This window comes from Lolium perenne, chromosome 7 (genome assembly GCF_019359855.2).
Source record: "Lolium perenne isolate Kyuss_39 chromosome 7, Kyuss_2.0, whole genome shotgun sequence".
In the NCBI taxonomy this organism is placed as follows: domain Eukaryota; kingdom Viridiplantae; phylum Streptophyta; class Magnoliopsida; order Poales; family Poaceae; genus Lolium; species Lolium perenne.
In genome coordinates this window covers 223,064,840-223,087,456 of record NC_067250.2, presented here as the reverse complement: position 1 = coordinate 223,087,456, position 22,617 = coordinate 223,064,840, and the positions used below count along the sequence as shown (strand labels likewise).

General features: G+C 45.8%; 2 protein-coding genes and 1 long non-coding RNA gene across 3 annotated transcripts; 2 read left to right on the top strand and 1 right to left on the bottom strand.

The window, feature by feature from the left end:
• The first annotated feature begins 10,462 nt into the window (after positions 1 to 10,462).
• Positions 10,463 to 21,693, top strand: LOC127313668 (probable transcription factor GLK1). The gene is made up of 5 exons (XM_051344147.2): positions 10,463 to 11,224; positions 11,337 to 11,477; positions 20,586 to 21,002; positions 21,139 to 21,267; positions 21,365 to 21,693. The coding sequence occupies exons 1-5, from the start codon at positions 10,670 to 10,672 to the stop codon at positions 21,512 to 21,514; spliced, it is 1,392 nt and encodes a 463-aa protein (XP_051200107.1). The 5' UTR covers positions 10,463 to 10,669; the 3' UTR covers positions 21,515 to 21,693.
• Positions 11,489 to 16,072, top strand: LOC139833434 (uncharacterized). The gene is made up of 2 exons (XM_071823730.1): positions 11,489 to 13,751; positions 13,825 to 16,072. Exons 1-2 carry the CDS (start codon positions 12,708 to 12,710, stop codon positions 14,524 to 14,526), a joined length of 1,746 nt encoding a protein of 581 aa, XP_071679831.1. The 5' UTR covers positions 11,489 to 12,707; the 3' UTR covers positions 14,527 to 16,072.
• Positions 17,974 to 20,224, bottom strand: LOC127313669 (uncharacterized). Its single transcript, XR_007859169.1, has 2 exons — positions 18,796 to 20,224; positions 17,974 to 18,614 (listed from the first exon to the last, which is right to left on the bottom strand). It is a non-coding gene; the product is annotated as an uncharacterized lncRNA (long non-coding RNA).
• Positions 21,694 to 22,617: the final 924 nt, after the last annotated feature.

The following is a 22,617-nucleotide window of genomic DNA, read 5'->3' as shown; positions in this document are numbered from 1 at the left end:
CCGTTCAACTCTTGGCCTATGAACGGTATTTTAGTTATTCTCTTTAGAAAAGATTTGCAAGTGCCAAACGATTCAAAAATCGAATGACTCCAAAAATCCATTTGCATGGAGTTCCTTCATGCGTTCCTTTCTAACATGACCTAAATGGCGGTTTCACAAATAAGTGGAATTCAAATCATTTTTCTTATGGCATTTTAGCGTCAGTGTTATGTATGTGTGTTTCACCATTAAGATTTATAATAAATTATCCATCGTACATGGAGTAATGTCATAATTTGAACAACTCATTGTTTTCATTTGACCAGAGCAAAATAACAATTATTAAGTTCTTTATTATAAATTCTAAGGGCTAGATAGAATGCCAACGACGAACATAATAACACTTTATTTTTGTTCCAGACGTGCATTCCTATCATATTCCTTGTCAGTCACTTAGGCCATTGTATTCTTGTATTGCGTTGTTTTGCATGACACTTCATACCAACCAATATGGTACAGATACCCAAGAATTTCATTGTGTGACCAAACTAGGAATACATTCATAACATGTATATCATTTATATACACCTGAGCTAGACTTTCTAGTCTTTTCTTTCTTTCTGCCAAAATCTTTTGTAGTTTCTCTTTTAGCTTTCCTCATTCTCAGAAAACACTTCACCTTCAATAACTTCTAGGTCCATTGGTCAAATACCAATAACCTTGAGGTTCTTACTTTGAAGTTGATCATCACATGACAAGTGTTCCAGATTTCACTATTAGTAACTTTTTAATATGATGAACAATTTCATTCATAATCATATCATGACGATTTTCTGAGACCATGTCTGTACATGCTAGGCTCGTAAAGTGTAACCTTAGTATTCGCATATGCAAATCTGGCTTGCACCCGTTGTATGCACACGTAGAATCTATAACACCCGATCATCACGAGATGCTTCGAAACGACGAGTCTTAGCAACGGTGCATACTAAGGACGATCACTTCATGAATATGCGAATATAGTTAGTGCCCCAACAGTTGGAGTATTGGGATGCCTGGCGTCTTCAACCTTCGTACATTCCCATAAAACTTATGAGTTTATGTAGTCTCACCAAATTATATTCTACCACCTTGCAATATGGTCTTAGATATCACATATATCTCATACCTTGCTTATTTCTAACTAAATTTTCAGCTCCTTACTTTTCAAACAGATTTGAACTTCAAGTTTCACGGAGACAAGATGATTTGGTACTAATTGAAACCATTTCTCTTTGAATCATCATTGTGAGGTTTACTAAAAGTTTGCATTAGGACTTAATCATATCTTGATTCTTTAACGATACGGTACCAGTCTGTAAAGTTACTTGTCAGACTTAACAGTATTTCTATCTCAATTACAAGACTAGCGCATGGTAGATAACGGATGCCAATTCTACCAATTTAATTCAAAATACTATTCATACTATGTTCATGATAATTAGTTCATGTTTTAATCTAATTACTAATGAACTCCCACTTAATACAACATCCCTCATAGTTGTTAAGTGGCACACGATCCACATCCACTACACCAAAACCGATCATCACGTGAGATGATGTAGTTTCAATGGTAAACATCAACATGTTGATCATATCATCCATATGACTCGTCTTCAACCTTTCGGTTTCCGTTGTCCCGAGGCCATGTCTGTACATGCTAGGCTTGTCAAGCAAACCCAAGTATTTCCGCGTGTGCAACATGGCTTACACCCGTTGTATGTGAACATAGAATCTATCATATCCGATCATCACGAGATGTTTTGAGACGACGAACTGTAGCAACGGTGCATACGAGGGGAGAACACTTTATTATCTTGATATTAATGTGAGGGATTATCTTATAATGCTACCGTCGCGATCTAAGCAAGATAAGATGCATAAAGGATTATCATCACATGCAATTCATAATATGTGATATGATATGGCCTTTCTTCCTGTGCTTTTGATCTCCATCTCCAAAGCACATGAGCACGATCTCCATCATCACCAGCATTGCACCAAGGTCCATGGCACCGCTTCATGGTTGTCCATCACTTATAGCTACTATAACAACTACTTGAAATAAATCTATTACATGATGAATAGACACGCAGGTCTTTAACAAAAATTAAAGACAACCATTAGGCTCCTGCCGGTTGCCATAATACAACAATGAACATCTCATATATCAAATATAATCATCATCACATCATGGCCATATCACATCACCAAACCCTGCAAAAACAACTTAGACGCCTCTAATTTGGTTTGCATATTTTACGTGGTTTAGGGTTTTCGAGTAAGATCCAATCTACCTACGAACATGAACCACAACGGTGATACTAGTGTTGACAATAGAAAGTGCAAATTGGAATCTTCACTATGGTGGGAGAGACATACACCCGTAAAGCCACTTATGCAATACAAGTTGCATGTCAAGCGTGGAGCAAGTCTCATGAGACGCGGTCATGTAAAGTTAGCCCGGGCCGCTTCATCCCACCATCCTGCAAGATGCAAAGTACACAAACTAAAGCAACAAAAGCATCAACGCCCACAAAACCATTGTGGTCTACTCGTGCAACAGATCTATGCATAGACATGGCTCTGATACCACTGATGGGGTTCGTAGCATAGAAAACAAAAAATTTCCTACCGCAAGACGAATAAATCAAGATCTAATCTATGGAACACCCAAGATCTAATCTACAAGATCGGAGCAACGAGATTGATATGAGACTAACCCTCGAAGATTACTAAAGCCTACGAGATTAGATCTCATTGTTGGTGTAGACGATCGTCCCCGGTGCTGCAATCCGGCAGCACTTCCGTACTCGGTCGCGCGTACGGTGTCGATGAAGCCCCTTCCTCTCCCCGTTCCAGCGGGCAGCGGAGGTGTGGTAGATCTCCAGGTAATCCCAGCAGCATGACGGCGTGGTGGTGGTGGTGGAGAAGAATTGCTGCAGGGCTTCGCCTAAGCCTGCACAGCGTATGGAGGAGGAAGAGAGGGCGGCGGCTAGGATTGGATGAGGGGTGCCTTGGCCGGCCACCCCCTCACCTCTCTATATAGGTGGGGGGTCGGCCTAGGGTTTCCCCTAGGGCCCACCCTTCCCCTTGGCCGGCGCATGGAGGGGGGCAAACCCCTCTCCCAAGTGTTCCCCCTTATCTCCTAATTTAAACCATTTATTTTAGGGGATAGATCTTATCTCTAAGTTTAAACCATTTAAACTAGAGATAGATCTTATCTCTAAGGGGGGCCGGCCTGGGCCCACATGTCATGGTGGGCAGGACCCACTATGCCATGTGGCGCCTATGTGGCCTCTCCCAGGGTGGTGGGCCCACTGGTGACCCTTCTAGAACATTCTAGAAGCTCCGGTCAAAACACCGGAACTTTCCCGAACCCCGGAAAATGACTTCCCATATATGAATCTTATTCTCCGGACTATTCCAGACTTCCTCGTGATGTCCTGGATCCTATCCGAGACTCCGAACAAAAATTTCGGACTCCATCTCATATTCCGAATCTACTTATGCGACATCAAACCTTAAGCGCGTCACCCTACGGTTCGCGAACTATGCAGACATGGTCGAGACTTCTCTCCGAGCAATAACCAATAGCGGGATCTGGAGATCCATAATGGCTCCCACATATTCAACGATGACTTAGTGATCGATTGAACCATTTACATATGATGCCAATTCCCTTTGTCACACGATATTTTACTTGTCCGAGGTTTGATCATCGGTATCTCCATACCTTGTTCAACCTCGTTACCGACAAGTACTCTTTACTCGTACCGTGGTATGTAATCTCTTATGATCCAATCATATGCTTGCAAGCTAATCAGACGACATTCCACCGAGAGGACCCAGAGTATATCTATCTATCATCAGGATGGACAAATCCCACTATTGATCCATATGCCTCAACTCATACTTTCCAAATACTTAATCCCATCTTTATAACCACCCATTTACGCAATGGCGTTTGATGTAATCAAAGTACCCTTCCGGTGTAAGTGATTTACATGATCTCTTGGTCGAAGGACTTAGGCAAGTAAGTATCGAAAGCTTATAGCAAATTGAACTTAATGACTTGATCTTATGCTACGCTCATTTGGGTGTGTATCCATTATATCATTCACCTAATGACATAACCTTGTTATTAATAACATCCAATGTTCATGATCACGAAACCATGATCATCCATTAATCAACAAGCTAGTTATACAAGAGGCTTACTAGGGACTCCTTGTTGTTTACATAACACACATGTATCAATGTTTCGGTTAATACAATTATAGCATGGGATGTAAACATTTATCATAAACACTAAGATATAACAATAAATTATTTATTATTGCCTCTTGGGCATATCTCCAACAGTAAGACTTTGCAGGATTACATAGAAGAGATGCAATAAACTCCAAAGTCCATGTTAGTTTTATCACCTTCATGCTCGAGGACGAGCATAGGTTAAGCTTTGGGATGTTGATGCATGTAAAATGCATACATGAACTTTGCACTTTATTGCAACATATTAAGACATATTTGCATCTTATATAATGGTATTCCCATGTTATATGATGTCGTAGGGGATTTTCTAAACAATCCCCCTCCTCCGGTTCTAATTCTAGTTGGCAGGAAACACCACTTTTTAGTGTTTTTGACATTACAGGAGCTCGGGACTCCAAAAAGGGAAAGACCAGGGCCACGCTTCGGAATTTTCGAGACGGATGAGGTGGGCATAAGAGGAACACCAGGAGGTCAACATGTTGGAAAGAGGCCAGGTGGCGCGCCCTCCCCCTTTGGGCGCTCCACCGACACTCTTTCCCATCCCGAGCGTCTGTTTCGCCTCATCTTTTCGTCAAACCGACTTGTTTTGCCATAAAAACTACTATATATACGACCCCGGGGGGTTTCGTCGAGGCTACAATGGTGTAGATCAAAAACACATAAACGGAGGGTCAGCAGGCCACCGCCGGCGGAGATCGGAGGGGGGAAACGCTGCCGGAATCGCCTCCGCTGAAGGCATCAGCACCATCTTCATCAACATCTACAACAACTCTTCATCACCCCCTCTGTAATCTCTTGGAAAACATGATGTATGATGCAATATATTGTTTTCTCATGATCTATTGTATCTCTATGTTGATGTTTGAGTAGTGATTTGTTCATGGTAATTGTTATATAGTTTGTTGATGGTTGCATACAAGTATATTTGTTATCTTCTATGATGATCTCTTGTACTGATATATGAGTGCGAACATATGTCGGGGGGATGCATAAGGTTGTCACCATTGCATATTGATAGGGAGAGGGATAGTGGGAGCGGCATAAACCTTATCCTAATTCTTAGATGCATGTTGTATTAATTCATGGTTAATCAAATGGGGGTCCAATTACGGGGACCTTTAAACTTACAGTGGTGGTTGGACTTTATGTCTTAATAATTTATTTGTTTGCTCATGCCAATGGCCTTAGGATCAATCACTAGTCACTAGGGGTGTACTTGCTCATATCAATGGCTACACCTATCTATGGCTCCTCTCTAGAAGAAACACTAAAAAGACTACACTTCACTAATTGTGTCAACCACACAAATGAAATAGCAATTTTCCTGGACACTTGCTCTCTTGAGTTACTCCACTTCACTTCCCTTCATCTCATTGCATTTTAATTTATTGCACTTTAAATTCCTTGCATTTGTTTTACTTGCATTTTATTTTCAGCACTTATAGTTTCTAGTAAAACTTCTACACACACAAACCATATCTCCTAGCTTTGCATAGAAGGCCATATAAGTGAGTTATAGGGCTTTAGAGAATAGATAGTTTACCTTCGGCTCCTCGTAGATTCGACACTCAAATAATTATCGAATTGTACTGCGGTGATCCCCTACACTTGGGGGTTATCAGCGCCCATCAGTTCACCAAGGTTGGTTGCCTCCAAAACATAGGATCCAACCTTCTTTACCGACGACTTCTCACTCCTTCTTCCCCTCTTCTGCTTCCTATCCACCGTTCATCTCCCCTATGACCGACACTAACGGACGATCAATCGACTCCCCTTCTTGGTGCGACGCTCCACGCTTACCCAAGATGGAGTTCGCGTCAGTCATGGAGGCATCTCATGCCGAGAACACAAAAGAGCTGAGGCCTTTAAATGGTGGAATCATCTCCTCGCTTCCTAGTCCAGCAAGGAAGCTAGAACTTGGGTAGGTTGGGTACATGGCGAGAGGGAGCGGAGCTTCAACAACCAGATTTTGCTGCACACCACCTCCATTGGTCCGGCCAACACCACAGGTATGCCCTGACCGTGTCGCTGACTTCTTTTGGCTTTTGCCATTGCTGGGAGTTTCCTCCACACACGCAAGAGGAAGGTTCAAAAGATTTATTTTAGACGACAATTCATGATCCACCTCGGCCGACCCCTCCTTCTCACTGTCATCAAAACCATCCCAGGCATCCAACCTTGCTAGTACGTGGTCTCCTGTGTGTCTGAAAATTCTGCTATTCCTTCTCCGATCTACTGGTACTCCAAGAGTTGCAGAGTTTTCATCACTTGTGGAAAAGTTCAGACCCATCCTAACAGAAGGCTAGCCCTGTGGAGGGCCATACGCTTGTCTTCGTTCAAACTACCGGACTGGCGAACAACTTACCCGGGCATCATACTCCAGAGATGGAATGCCAATGCACCTCTTCTCACATTCAGTATCATCGTGCCCAATGAAGCTGCACCAATAGCAGAAGTAAGGCACCCTTTCATAACAGAGCAGAAAGGTGCTTGTATCATTGTCCTCCTTCCCTTTCACATGGGTAGTAATTGACTGGCGAAGACGTCGGTCAATTGGGATCTCTACCCGCACCTGTAGGAAATCATATGTACTTCTTCCCTCCGCATCCAAATCTGCCTCCAAATATTTTCCCAGCTTATTTTCAATTAGCATAGGCGTGCCCTTTTTCTTATAATTCCATGGCATGTCATACACCTATACCATAGTGGTACCAAATTCAGTACAGTTTCTGACGGTCTCATCTCCCCTTGTACCTTGGTTACGAGTAATGGGTAGCCTCTGTATATCCATGAACCGCCCTACGAGATGAAATTGAAATCTCCTTCAGAGAATAGGGTGAGCTTGAACCAATTCTTCCCCAGCGGGATGAAATTGACGCATGTGCGCAGCCTCCAGACTTTGACATTGAAGTGGGATGTCATGTCTTCAAGGTCAGGCCTCCGCTGGCTGATGTATCTGCCAAGTAATCTCCAGCACTGCTGAATCTCCGGCGGTTGTTCCTCCACCTCATCCTCCTATTCGAGAATATCGTTGTCCTCCATGACCAACTCGCCGCCCAAGAAACCCTCTAGATCCTCTAAACCCTCCTTTAGTGCCGAGTGCCACCGTTCTCTAGGCCCCCATGCCTAAACGCCGGAGAACTCCCCAGGCTGCGCAGAGAGACGTATGTAGTCCCTACTAAAAACATCGGGTGGGTAGGTGCCTCACCAGCTCCCCCTTGATTACCCCCATTGCGAGCAGGATCCATCACCCGAAACCTTGCAAAACTTGGATCTACACCAGGATCGTGGCCGCAAAGAGGATTTTCGTAGGTCTTCTTCTTCTCATATTGGATTTTCTTTGCCACGAGATCGCCTTTTATACCTCCACGGGCTGGAACTTCATTACTGCCCCAACCAAACGGAGGCCGTACTCCGCTCAGACTCTCCCTCGTGACCGACCTGGACTCCACGCTGCCCCCGGAGACAAAATTACCACGAAGACTCATGATTCTCCCGAGATGGCAGGTGGCGGCGCGCAATCGCCCGCTCTTTGCCAAACCCTAACCCTTGCTCGTAGCCAGGCGTTAGGATCAGACTGCTTAGTTTTAAAAAATGTCATTTCGGCCAATATTGTGCTCTGGAAAAAAATATAATTTGTTGTGCTCTGAAAAAAAAAGACATGGTGCTCCAAAAAGGATATGTTGTGAAACTTACTTGAGCACCAATATTGTGGACTAAGAATGTCATTTCATCATGAAAGTTTGCATGCGAACATCTAAAAAAAAGTTAGGTGCCTAAATTCAGAGTTTCTTCTAACTATGTTGCAATTTTTAAAATTTAATAATGTTCAGATGGTTGCATGTGAGATTGGGAGCAAAACTGAATTTCCGCAACTAAGAAAATTTTTCGTAGCGCTATTACCCAAGGTAGAGGATTGAATTAATTAGATCGATGTGTGTTGTTCCATGAGAAAAAAAGAGTGGAAATGAGAACTCGGAGTTGTGAAATTGTGCCTTTTGAGATAACTCATGTACATAGAATTTGTTTACAAATCAGTTATTTCGGATAGCATTTTTTCAAAAGAACCAAATATACAATTAAAATTCATTAATGTCCAACCAAATTATGAGAAATTTTGGACTCTAATGTAATTTATTTGAATTCTTACGTACCTCAAAACTCGAATATATTGGTAACCACCTAAGTGATTAAAGCATTCGAAATTTTAGTCAAAATGAGAGGTGTGGTTGTGACAGCATAAGGGAGACTTCACTTTTTTTCATTTTCTTTGAGAGCTTCACATGGAGAGCTGTCTTTAATGGGGCCGACAAGAACGACGTGTGGTTGGAATCGTTTGCTAGCCGAACGACCGCAGCGATCTATATCAGGAGCAACGGAGGAATATAAATCCTTTTGCCCTATGTAGTTGAAAAAAAAGTCTATACTACAAGCTGCCTACTAGGTACACAAATCTTACAAAAAAAATGTGTTCATAAAATTGCTAGGGCGCCCAATGCTTGACGACTGCCGATTCGAACGGTCCCAACCCACTTCCAAACAAACACACATGGCCCCTGACCACACTCCCGATGGCTTGAGAAACCTCCGTGAGGAAGGGAGAATAACCAACAATGAAGTCTGAAGAGGGGTGCGCCGACCACCATCGACTCCACCGCCAACAATTATGGGCCTGTAGTATGAGCTCCCCCATGTCATGCAACGACCACAGTTGTTGCGCCATCATCGCACGACATGTACGAAGCCCCTCACGCCACTACCACACGCACTGGAGTTGTGGTCCACTCATACCTAGATCAGATCCGGATGCCAGCCAACAATACCTGAGCCCTTCATCATGCGCCCTCCATGCCGCCATTGCACGCCTCCCTCGTGCCGCCGGTATGCTCCGTCTGGACCGCTATGATCTCTGGCCTAGGCTGAAAACCCCCAACACATAACCAACGCGAGTCACCCCGTCTCCGTCGTCGGACGCACGTGATGCGTATGATGGTGTCATCTGATGGAGGTTAGGGAGTGGGAGGGTGGAGGGGGGGGGCGATGGTGGAAGACTCCCCCATGCCGCCACGGAGAGGAACACGGAGGGTGATTTTAATGGTAAGAATGGAAAGGATAACGGGCACTTATATGTAATCATTAGCATGCTTTTAAATTGAGGCTTTGTTAGGTATATAAAATATTTTAAAATTTGAGTAATTTATGTTTCCCTTTTAGACAAAAGAATGCAGCATCCATTTGAAATGACTAGAATCCATCCAAATTTGAGTAACTGTAGGTTTTCATTTTGTTTTGTTCAAATCCATATGTACCTAACGAAATGCTTTGATGGATAGACAAGTATTTCGGTACCTACCAAACTGATTAAAGCTCTCGAAATTTTAGTGGAAATGAAAAGTGTGGTTGTGAGAGCACTAAGGGAGACTTCACCTTTTTGTTTTCTTCGAGAGCTTCACGTGGGAGAGGTGTAATATTGGACCCCACAAGAGCGACGTGTGGCTGGAATCGTTTGCTAGCAGAACGACCGCGGCGATCAGTATCAGGGAATACTGGGAGGAATATATATCCTTTTGCCCTATGTAGTTGAAAAAGAACTACGAGTACTACAATCTGCTTGCTACGTATGTGGTACACACATCTCGTAACTTAAAAAAAAGTATTCATAGAACTGCTAGCGCACCCTAGGCTTCACGACTGGCGATTTGAACGTGTCGGCCCACTTCCAAACAAACACACACGAGCCCACCCTGCCCACACTGCCAGTGGTCCTCTCTCGCGCGGGCGCGCTCGATTAAAAACACAGCCATCCATCCATCCACGACCACGAGCAGAGCAGAGACAGGATGCGCGGCAGTCTCCAGCCGATATACATGCGGCCACTGTCAGCGTTTGTTCTCTTCTCGCTCTCCTCTGTCTTCGCCTCGCCGGATCTACTCCACCCCTTCGCTTCCTCTCTCTGTGCTTCAGCTGTTCGTAATAGGAAATAACGGGGAAACCCTTATTCAAAAAACGCTCACCCACACGTTGCCCGCAATAATTCGCGGAAGCGACCAAGCTGCACTTGCGCTCGCGGACAAGGGCACCCATCAAACGAATCCGGCAAATCTCCGCGAGCTTGTGGCCTGCAGGCGTCCTCCCACCTCCCCTTATACTGCCCGGAGAGGAGAATACATCATACATACGCCTGCATCCGTCGCCAACGGATATACAGCTCCACCTCACCAACTGCACCACATAGCACCTAGAGCGCCATTGCTAGCAAGCAGCATAAGCTAGCTCATCATCGCTTGAGACCTAACGCACAGCTCCCTTGGTTACATTACGTCCGTGGTCGTTAGTTAATTGCACTCGGCAGCTACGCGCGGCTAGTGCTGCTGAGATGCTCGCCGTGTCGGCCGCGAGGTGCCCCGTCGACGATGCGGTGGCAGACCAGCGCAGCGCCGAGGAGGAAGCCGTCGTCTCCGGCGTGGAGACGGTAGGGGCGTCGACGGACTTGGACATGGACTTCGACTTCACCGTCGACGACATAGACTTCGGGGACTTCTTCCTCCGGCTGGAGGACGGCGACGCGCTGCCGGACCTCGAGGTCGACCCCGCCGAGATCTTCGCCGAGTTCGAGGCGGTGGCCGCGGGAGGCGGCGTGGAGGTGGAGCTTCCGGACCAGCAAGTGCCCTGCGCCGAGCTATTGGCGGCCGTGGAGGACGTCGGGTCGGCGAGCCCGACCGGTGACGTCGAGAACGTGGTGTTTGCTGAGGCGGGGGACGAGAAGGGTGAGTGCAATAACCAGACCGATGAAGATGGCAACATGGGCGGCGACCGACCCGTTGTGCCGGACGCGAAATCGCCGTCGTCGTCGACCACGTCGTCGTCCACGGAGGCCGAGAGCAGGCACAGGTCGTCAGGCAAGAGCTCCCACGGGAAGAAGAAAGCCAAGGTGCATACATGCTTCTTAATTATTTGGTTCGAGAAGCTATAACAGGAATCGATAGTGGTGCACGTACACCTAGCTTGTGTTTGTGGTATTAAGCGTGCATGTCTATCTGCAGGTGGATTGGACACCGGATCTTCACCGGAGATTCGTGCAGGCGGTAGAGCAGCTCGGCATCGACAAGGCTGTGCCCTCTAGGATACTGGAGATCATGGGGATCAACTCACTCACTCGCCACAACATAGCAAGCCATTTGCAGGTGCGTACGGGCATGAAATTAACATGGAAGTTTGAAACCGAATGGAAATAGTTCTATCTAAAATCAAGTTTCAGGGAACTTGGATGACTATACTATTAACTTTATAGACAACCCAATCAAAAACTACTATGAGTACAAAAAGATCAATATGAAACAATGAAACCGAAGTTGCACACCCCTGCGTTGCACGAAATAGCAAAAACGCAATATAACGAAGGGCACGCCTAAGTCTCATTCGAGCAACAATCAGTTGATTTTACAAGTTTATTCAGTCATATCGACAAAAAAATATTACCACGTTGTAATAATTTGTTCATCTTATGTAAAAAATTAGTGTTGCTTCAGCTTACTTGGTCTACTTTACAAATTTGTTCACATATATCCAAAAATTGTGTTTAATAAATATAAACCTATAACAAATCAAGTCGATACGACAATTCCCAACGTCGGCTAAAATCTAAGTAATTCTTGGCCGAGCCGAAAACAACAAAGATTTTTTTAGAAATAGCTAGAAGGGTATTGTCGAAATTAGGTAGGATGAAATATGGAGAAAAAAAGAGGTGCAGATATAGAGCTACCGACTTTAAACTATGACTCACAAAAATATGTCATTTTTGTAGTTACTAAGTGAATGTGTTTCTCTAGAATTCTTCGTTTAACAAATGTGTCTAGAATTCAAGTGCAGATAGTGCATGTGGTTCACTAGCCATAAAGCATGCATACCCGGTGATACGTATATCCACCGTGACTAACAGGTAACAACGAAGTGTTGAAGTATAGGAACCGCTGTTATATGTTGAAAGAATGTTTTGCTGTCTGTGCTCAGCTTAGAGCATCTCCAGTCGCGTCCCCCAAACCGTCCCCCAAAGGGATTTGGGGCGCGCCGGACAAAAAAAGCGTTCCAGCCGCGTCCCCCAAAGCCCATTTTTGTCCGGCGCGGCCCCATACGGTGTCTGGCGCCCCGAGCCCGTCCCCGTCCCACAGGGGACGCTCCGGGGACGCCGGACACAACGAAATGAGAGGCGAGGAGGCGCGGGGCCGACGCGTCAGCGGCACAGGGAAAAATCGTCTCATACTCCCGCCAAATCCCGCCGCTCCCGCCAAATCGCGCCTATACCGCCGCGCACAGGCCTCCCAAAACACATCCCGCCGCCGATTCATTTCTCCTATCCCGCCGATTTCTTTCTCCCTCCCGCCGTCCACCCGCCGCCGCTACCCTCTCCCCATTCCATGGCGCCGCCGACAGCCCCCAAAAAGATGGCGAAGAAAGCGGCCAAGAAGCCGCCGGGCAATGCGACGATAGGGGCGAAAGCGCCGTTCGCGAAGCCGCGGAAGGCGCCGGCTGCGAAGAAGAAGCCTGAAGGAATGACCGACGATGAATGGCAGCAAGATTGCCTGCGCCGGAAGCTATCGACGGCGGAGCGGAAAGGACGGAGGGCGGTGGAGCTGGAGAAGAAGGCTCAGGCGGCGCGCCAGCACCAGCACGTAATGGCCGGGTGTATCGCCGCCACCAACGCGAGCCCATGGAGTACGTCCATGCCGGTGTACGTTCCCGGAGTGATCTCTCCGTCGCAAGCCGCCTTCTACAACGACGGCCCCTCCGCCACTCCCGGGTGCGTGACGCCTAACTTGTCGCCGCACTACCAGGATGCGCTGCCGCACGGCGGCTTCAACCCCAACAACCTCTACTCCCCGGCGTACGAGCAGCGCGAGCCAGGCCCCGGTCCGGACGGCGACCCTTTCACCGGCCGCAGGGGTCCGCTCGAATACGACGGCGCCGGTGCTGAGGAGGACGACGGGGTTGAGGAGGACGACGAGGAAGAGGAGGGGGTGGAGGACGACGAGGAGGACGACGATGAGGACGAAGAGGGCGGCGACGAAGAGGACGACGAGGGTGCCGGTGACGATGATCTCGTGGAGGTAGACGCGGACGGCGTGAGGACGAAGAAGAAGAAGAAGAAGAAGGCGTCGGGCACACGAGGCCCGAAGTGGACGCCTCTGGAAGATCTTTGCCTGTGCGAGTCGTGGGCGACGGTGAGCCATGACTCCATCATCGGCGCCAACCAAAAAGGCGGGAAGTATTGGGCGAGGATCAAGACCGAGTTCGATGAGCGCAAGCTCATCAACAGCGACTACCAGAAAGTGACAATGAAGAGGAGCCAAAAGGCAATGTCGACGCGATGGGCCATCATCCAGGCGTCGGTGAACTCCTTCCATGGGTACCATCAGGACTTAGAGACCAGAGGCGACAGCGGCGCCGACGTCGCCCAACTGGTACGACTGTTTCTTCCATAATCCGTAGCGCCCACATTGTGTTCGATGAAATGACTCTGCTTCCTTTGGTTAGTTTGATCGGGCCATGGAAATGTACGCCAAGAACTCGGAAGGTCACAAGCCGTTCGCGCTGATGCATTGCTATGGCAAGCTCAAAGTGAATGAGAAATGGCGGCTGACGCGCCTGTCGCTGTCCAAGGGGAAGGACGCCATTGATCTGGACGCGCCGCTGGCAACTTCGACAGGGCGTCCTACTGGCAACAAGGCTGCCAAGGCCGCCTTGGCCGACGCTGCGTCGTCTGAGAAGACGCAGGCGTCGATCACGAAATGCCTCGCCGACGTCTCCTCGACCTTTATCTCCCGCGACAAGAAGGCCGACCAAAGGTGGGCCGAGCTGCTCAAGAGGCAAGAGGAGAAGCTGGAGCTCAAGAAACGCAGGGACGACATGTCCCTGCTGAGAACGTCGACAGAGGGAATGTCTCCCCGGACGCGAGCGGTGCACAACTTCTTCAAAGGCCAGATCCTCGACGAGATCGAAGCCAAAATGGCGGCGGCGGACGCGGCGGCCCTGGCAGCGGCATCGGCATCGGCGGCACCGGCAGCGCAGCAAGAGCAGGCTGACGCGTCTTCTACTGCTACACCTGCGTCGGCCTCCGCGTCGGCGACGGAGCAGACGCACCATGCACAGGAACAGGCAGATCGCGACGAGGTCGTCGTGCTCGACGGGCCTGCGTCGACTCAGGACACGACGCCGTCGACCAACCCCTTCTTTTGATCCCAGTACTTTGATCGATCACCGCTACTCGGCGGGAACGATCTCTTTTGAATGCATCTATTTGAATTTCTGATTGGGGCCGGCGTTTGGGGGACGCGGCTGGGGAGCGACGTCCCCCAAACGCGGCACGAACAAAACACGTCCCCCAAACGCTCGATCCGGCGCCCTTTGGGGGACGGTTTGGGGGACGCGACTGGAGATGCTCCCTATATGTTTCCCCAGAACGTAGACCCATCGGTTCTACTATGCATGAGCGATAGCTGTAGGTTCACGGACTGAACTGTTTGTCCAACCCTATATGTTTGGACGTGAGTTATGTTTGAGTAGTAGACATCCACTAGTCATAACTAGTAAGAGTGCACCAATTTAGAACTCATGAAGCTGAAAAAATGTACTATATTAATTACAACTTAACTAATTTGAAGATAAGCAAAAAAATATCATCTACATAATAAGCAACATTATCCACTTTTTTTTTATGAAGAACCACTTCACGCCACCAAGAATTTCACACTCAATGGCAGAATTTTTGTATTTAGCTTTGTTCTCATCGTACTTCAAAAACTGGACCAAAAATATCTTCCTATTCATTACCATCCTACATATGCATAGTACATCATTGACATAAAACGTTAGTGAGCAAAGTGTGTACAAATGAGGGAAAACAGTACTTGACATGGTATGCACAAAATCAACACAAGGTTTTAACCAATCATCGTAAGGCCATTTGATTCACTGTCAGGTGGAACATGTAGATATCTTGGCTTCCTGACGTGAGCGGCTGTGTGGTACCACTCCTCGGCTACAAGTTAACTTCCCATGTCTTGATCCTGTCTGCCCTGAGGAGTCCATAGTGTCACAATCTGCTCTGATGCTCTTCGGCTGTGAGAAACTGGCAGCATACCTTGGAGATGGGTCTTTTCTACATAAAATGTGTCGCGATAAAACAAACAGATTAGCTGAAATGTTACCATGTTCAAGAATACAGTGAATGATAGTGTTGACAGATGAAATGAGTGCCGAAAAATTGTTTACTTGCTATGGTGTAGTTGTTGCCAACAACACTAATGTTGTTTATCATTAACACGTAAATGGGAACCTAGGACTGAAGGGAGTGAGCTGCCTTGTCAAGATTCATCTCCTGCTCCCTAGTTAGACATGCCATGGATGATAACACGTAGAAAGGATTCAAATATCCTCTGAATTTACCAGACTCGAGAGGTCCCTGAAGTGCTCTACCACAATGAATAAGGATCATTTCATCCTGTAAAAAATATTTATTGAAGGGAGTATGGAGGACCTATGCAGTTAGCAGAGCCGCAGATCCTAGAGCGCATATGTGAATGCAATGTTTGAAGAAGGCCACCATAACAATATGCACTGAGCGATTAGAGTTTCACTTTTTTTACAACTGCATTTGTTTTATAAATGACCGAAAACTGCCTAAAATTCCAGCGCAAGAGCCTAGATGCTACTATGTACAATATATATTTTATATTTGAAGATAGAACTATCTTCATTTTATTCAAATGGAAATCCTACATTATTCAGAATTTTTTTCATATTAATATATGGGTATTTCTAATCTAGCTTCTTAAAGAACATCGTGTCTCTAATTGATTAACCATGTCATAGTCATAGACTCAATATTAAAGCACGGTTATGCCGATTAGAGTTTAGAACAGAAGGTCTGTATCGAACTATGGAATTAGCATTTGATGGACTATGACTCATAAACTTAACTAAAAGAACAGTAAAACTTACAACAACAGGATGTTGAGACTTCATCCTAACTCTACCTCATGATAGCCACAAATAGTCAAATACAGGACCTTCAGCTCAATATACTGTAGAAGCATAGTTACTTTCTCCATTTGTGCTCCAGAGTCCAGATAAGAGTACTTCGCTGAAAGAAAACATAAGCATGCTCTGAAGGTGTATGAAGACCATCTAGCTCAAACCGTGATTCATACTAAGGAGTGTCCATAGTATCATCTTAGTGTGGTAATGTTTCTCAAGTTGTATTATGTTGCCGCATAGATAATCTTGTTCAAAAAAAGAAGATTAATTATTAAATATGGTAATAATTGGAAGTAGCTTTGCTTTGTGTTCCGCTAGTAGATATGCAATCCTACAATTGGTCCTAATATTTTGGTGTAAACTATTGAAAAGCTGATAAAAAAAGCATAGTTAACCTGGGTACTTCAGAGATGATGTGGCTACTTGAATGGTGATGTAACTGCAAATTGCCTTCATACGGTATTATGGAATATCGAACAGCTGATTACTTACTGCAAATACTCAAAACACACACAACTGGATGGATACTAAAGTGAATAACAGATATCTCACAATCACATACAAAAACGATATCTTTCTGAACTAATTGAGATATAAACGGCAACAATGAGTGCATGCAAAATTGCATCAATTAGTCGAGCCAGAAATAGCATGTTTACTTCTTAAAAACAACAGTTTGCAATAATGCGGAGTCCCCTGTGGAAGCCCCGGAAGCCAAACTAAATGGACCCTTGCTCATTTATCCATGATAAAATGTTTTTTTAATAATAGAATCATACGAATAGGTGGGTATGGACATCTGAAAGTAGTGAAATATCTTCTTATTCTTCTCTCAAAGCTGCCAAGAAAATTAAAGAGAAACACTCTGGCAGCACAATCACTTTATGCCTAGGTGAAGTTCCCTCCTGTGAGGGTCCATATCAACTCGCAGATTTTTTCTTTTTAAGGTAAACGGTATAACAATTGCCTACTGCAGCACATGATACTGTACCCGCTTGGTGTAATAATTTTGATATGAAGAGGGGCAGCCAACATATTTTAAATGTTAGTGTAGAAACAATCTGTAGCTGTGAAATCCGAAGAAAGATATTTCCCGCATCTCACCATGCATAGCACGAAAAACTGCACCTCAAGCATCTCTAAAAATCAGAAACACACATGAAAGTACCAGAGAATGCACCGTGATCTGAATTTAAACATGCCAAGGACAAAAAACATAATCTAAATTTACGCTTTCATGCCGAACTATATGCAAATAAATCTAAAAATGCATAAAAGGCAGACAGTAAACCTCAGATACATTTCTTCTCAATACTTCTACCAATCCTCCTGAAAAATGCAAGTACAAGGAACGTGACACCTGTGAAGATGCAGCAATATGCATTGAGAATTCAGCTATACAAGTCTTCCCAACCAGAATATTGATCAGCTCACTTGTGAACTGTCCATCTGATGCCCAAGTTAACAATCCCAAATCAACCTTAGTGTCTGATTCTGAAGATGTTATTTGATGCACTTATACCGTGAGAAAACAAAGTGCATCAAGTAGTCCTGCTTCTGATCATTTTCTGCAGAGTCGTGAACAGCCGGTGGAGTTACAATTTGTACATGTTGATCATAAAAATGGCCAATCGACAATGGAGACGGTTCTATCACAAAAGAGAAAGCAGTCCTTAAATCTTCCACTTGAACGACTGCCATCGAACCAAAGTGCAAGGTTGACTTTCCAAGTCCCAATTGCCAGTTTAAAAAATCGATGGGGAGGTCAAACCAAGATAGGATCTCCAAAAGAACCGCTAGTAGAAGTTAAGATAGATCAGGCAATAAGCAAGAAAAATATGAGAGTACGGAAAGAGAAGAGCTTCTAAGCGACGCCGGGGAGCGACGGTGGTGGCGATCTCCATGTCCCCGATGAGGTGATTTAGCATCAGCGAAGCAAAGAAGCGGCGTCATTTTCGTCCTCAGCCGTGGATGAACGTCGGCTGCCTCCAGGGCGGCGGTTGGTGGTGCACATCAGCAGCAGAGGTCGGATTGGGCGTGGGTGGTAGCTCAGAGCGCAAAGGGACATGCGTTTGCGTGGCGTCCTATAGCGTAAACATGAACTATTTCAGACCAGTACATGTACTTATCGTCAGTGCTAGGACGAAATGCACATACCAAATAATGCCAACAGTTGTGTATCTAAAACCCTAGCTCCCATGTAAATACTCTTGGAATAAAGGCATCAAACATGGCCTCTTGCATGATTTATTTAATGACTATTGCTTTAGGCGCTTAGTCTGAATTCTCTGAAAACCAAAGACCAAAGTAAAACAAATTACCTTTAATCTAGAAACCTACGGCAATCTGAGAAAACATGATCAACAGAAAAAAAAAAAACATGCATATGAGTACAAGCAAGGATGAAAGGTTGCAACAACAGTCAAGTTAATCAACATGAAGTATTGACAAACATTGACAACGAATCACCTTATGGTTGAGGGTGAGTAAATATTATCCCCAGCGCTTTATACATGTATCAATTCCTCTATTTGCATGTAGTGCCACATTCCTATAATAGTATATATGAAGACCATACCGAGGCTGGAATAAGAAAAAGAAAAATGGATGGTAAAGGAAACTGCACAAAGCTACAGACCTGGAGCAAAGTAAACATATCTAGGATCTTTAATCATGCGGGCACATAGCGTTGTCACATGCTAGATGGTTTCCAAAGTGTTGTGCTAGTCATAGAGGTTAGGAAATTTTGATTTCAAACCACTCTTCACCTCAACCCATTTTCACTAATATGCAAATAAACCCGTAAAAACTAAGGTGGGATAAAGAAAGACTGAATTTGGTTGCTTTGACCATGTTGCATCTATAATACTTAAGAGCAAACATCTTACTTGATCTGAGAGCTCCCCTGAATTGATCATGCCTTTTTATTTTAAACAAAGTTACCACTGCAATCTGCATCTGTTAGATCATATGACTGGAATTGTGACAAAGAAAATTGGATCATTAAACATTACTCTCATGTCAAGAAACCACACAAATCTTAATTGCTACTACTTGTGTCACATTCTTAACCAGAAATATTCATTGCTACTTGTCTCACAAAAGGAAATCTTCATGCCACTGAACAATCAGTTTCTCAATTGAATCTATTATATTCGGCTTCTTGTAATTAAAAAAATCAGCTGATAGATGACAAATAGATAAACACACAGGAATTCATGATATCTGACATCAAAATAGCATAAAGAAGCGCACCTACACATGGAAACATGAATGGGTAGGATTTCAATGGAGAGAAATTACCTCAAATTGGGGGCAACTGGATTACAAATTTACAATATGGTCCGCACCTTGTGCTCCATGCCTCGGACCACAAGTCTGCAAGTTTGAGATATCTGACGGCTAGAGAAAAGAGGAGTAAAACTATCATAAAATGATGCAAAAAAGATGAATCTGAAGCATGAAATTAGAGTTATTTGCTTAGGAAATCTCACGGTGTTGATGAAGATTGTTTATCCATACCCAAAACGCACAGAGCAATAAATAAAATAAGCACAAATAGCTCAGGGTTAGTTTGGCCTCAATTGCTGGTTGCTGCAGCGGGCGAACAACCAAAACAAGGTCTGGGCGCATCACTGAAGGACGTCCCGATCCTTGTCCGTCTGTGGCGGCCTGGGAGGGAGAAGAGGGCATATGCGATCTGCATCATTTAGAGTCCATTGGCGACGCGAGACGGCATGCAATGCGGTGTTGCCCAAATCGAGCCCGGTACGGCAACTGCGGAGGGCTGTCGCCGGCGTGCCCGGAGGACGGCGCGGCAGCTTGCGGCATCCGCAGGTCGGCGCGGGGATTAGTGCGGCGTCCGCCGTCCGGGCGCCGTGCAGGTCGTGGAGGTGGTTGTCGGGCTCGGCCGCGTGGGGGAGGGAGCTGTTTTGTCATAATGTTTTTAGCAGTTCGATTGGATTAGTCGTGGGATGGTTTGATTAGGCGTGGGACGGAGCGTCTAACAGTGTTTTACGGTAATCTGAGCCACTGATTTTGGTGATTAGATGGTCAGGATCATCTGGATCTGCCGCTCTGGCTCTTTTAATAGTGGAGATGAAATCCCTCTTCGCAAAAAATTGACATCTCGTTCCGACCTAGATCAGTGGTGCTTGGTAATACTGTAGATGCATGGTTACAGACTTAGAGTAAATAACTACTAGCATTGTCGTCAATATAATGTCCTGATAATAACAAAGTTCTCCACGTACTTGCAGAAGTATCGGTCTCATCGGAAGCACATGGTTGCACGGGAGGCGGAGGCAGCGAGTTGGACCCAACGGAGGCAGATGTACGCCGCCGGAGGACCCCCTGCGGCCGTGAAGAGGCCAGACCCGAACATGTGGACCGTGCCATCCGTCGGCTACTCGCCGTCACCGGCTCCTCCTCCTCCGCCGCCGCATGCTATGCAGCACTTTGTCCGGCCGTTGCACGTTTGGGGTCACCCCTCGATGGACTCGCCTCGGATGCCGATGTGGCCGCGGCATCCCATAGCGCCCCGTCCCCCGATGCCATCGTGGGCTCCCCCGCCGCCGCCGTCTGACCCGGCTTTCTGGCACCACCCTTACATGAGGCCGGCGTACATGCCGACTCACGGGACACCTTGCATGGCAATGCCGATGGCACCCGCTCCGGTGAGCAATTTTTCTTTGGTCATATCTGATTACCTACTTGCTGTCAAGGCAGTATATCCATCTAAATGGTGGTATGTCATTGCATTATCCATGGGATCTACAACAACTGATGAACTGGATAATTTTGCTGTTCCAGAAATTCCCTGCTCCGGCTGTAGTTCCCGTTGCTATGCCGTGTCCTCCTCCGGTCTACACGCCCCCCTCCCGCCCAGCACCGGCGAGCAAGAGCCAACAAGATTCGCAGCTTCAACTACTAGCACAGCCAGTGAGTGTAGACTCCATTTATCGTGGCAAATATTCTCTTGCTACCATGGTCCGAGCAGCTTCGATTAACACGCTCACTTTTATTGGTGTTTTTCCAGTCAAATGAGAGCATAGACGCGGCCATTGGTGATGTTTTATCCAAACCGTGGCTGCCGCTGCCGCTTGGACTGAAGCCCCCTTCACTGGGCAGCGTCATGGGCGAGCTGGAAAGGCAAGGCGTAGCTAATGTCCCGCAAGCTTGCGGGTGATCGCCGGCCTGCAGGATGCTGCTAGCTCCTCCGTTCGCCGCAACAACAAAAAATTCGCCGACTTGTCTTTGTTTTTTGGAACGTTTCGTGGACTTCTCTGATAGTTAACTTGTGCATATTTTCATGAGAAATTAAACAACGAGTATTTCACTCCGGAGAATAATTTTTGTCACACCTTACCTGGACTTAGACACTCGATCGTGGCTAGCACCTTAACTTTTTTTTTCTTTTGCAAAAAGTCCACCCCGATCTATTCATAATCCTTAACAGCAGTACAACAAAACCTAAAAATAATAAAAATTACAAAAATACCTTTGGCCTACCTAGCGAAGACTACAAGCACTCGAACGAGCCGAAGACGCACCACCTTCCTCGCCCCGGCCTTCCTCAATGGAGCCAGAGAAAGATCGTCGTAGTAGAACTTATTGCAGTACACATATGGGAAATCGCCATGCTAAGGTTCGAAAGGACCAACGCACAAGAGTACCAGTCATTGCCGATGAAGAGAAGCATAGATCAAAAGAAATAGGGACCAAATCGAGCAAGATCCGCTGGAGATAAACCTCCACACGCCCTCTACAGTGCTAGACGCATCACAAGAACGAAGGCTAGACGGGAAGGACTTTATTTCATCTTCAGCGAGTCACCACCGCCACACCTTCCTGAGTAGGCCACAAACACTAAACAGACCAAGAAAATAACCAAAAACTAATCACTACCATTGACCGGGATCCACCACATCTCCATGGCCCTAAGTGTCAACACCCGGATTTTTAAGTCCAGATGCCTATTATGCCGTACATCGCAATCCCAGGAATAATGTTTTTGCGAGACATAATAGTAAGTAGCATAGAGTCATCATTTATTACAACACATATTATCTTACAACCATAGATCACATGATCCAATATTACACGAATATATTGTTCAACATCACAAATAGTAGCGGAAGCGAAGTAGTAGTGGACTATCTATTCCACAGGCAACGCTTGACGTTAGAAGACGATCCTAGTTATCGTAGACGTCCTGTTGTCCGTCATCCTGATGCTGGTGCTCTCCTTCATAGTCTGGCATTTGAATAGCCAGGGCAAAGCCATGAGTAC

Coding starts and splice junctions, on each gene's coding strand:
- LOC127313668 (XM_051344147.2), top strand. CDS start 10,670: ATGCTCGCCGTGTCGGCCGCGAGGTGCCCCGTCGACGATGCGGTGGCA. Junction 11,478..20,585: donor ACATAGCAAGCCATTTGCAG/GTGCGTACGGGC, acceptor ACGTACTTGCAG/AAGTATCGGTCTCATCGGAA. Junction 21,003..21,138: donor TGCCGATGGCACCCGCTCCG/GTGAGCAATTTT, acceptor TTGCTGTTCCAG/AAATTCCCTGCTCCGGCTGT.
- LOC139833434 (XM_071823730.1), top strand. CDS start 12,708: ATGGCGCCGCCGACAGCCCCCAAAAAGATGGCGAAGAAAGCGGCCAAG. Junction 13,752..13,824: donor GCGCCGACGTCGCCCAACTG/GTACGACTGTTT, acceptor TCCTTTGGTTAG/TTTGATCGGGCCATGGAAAT.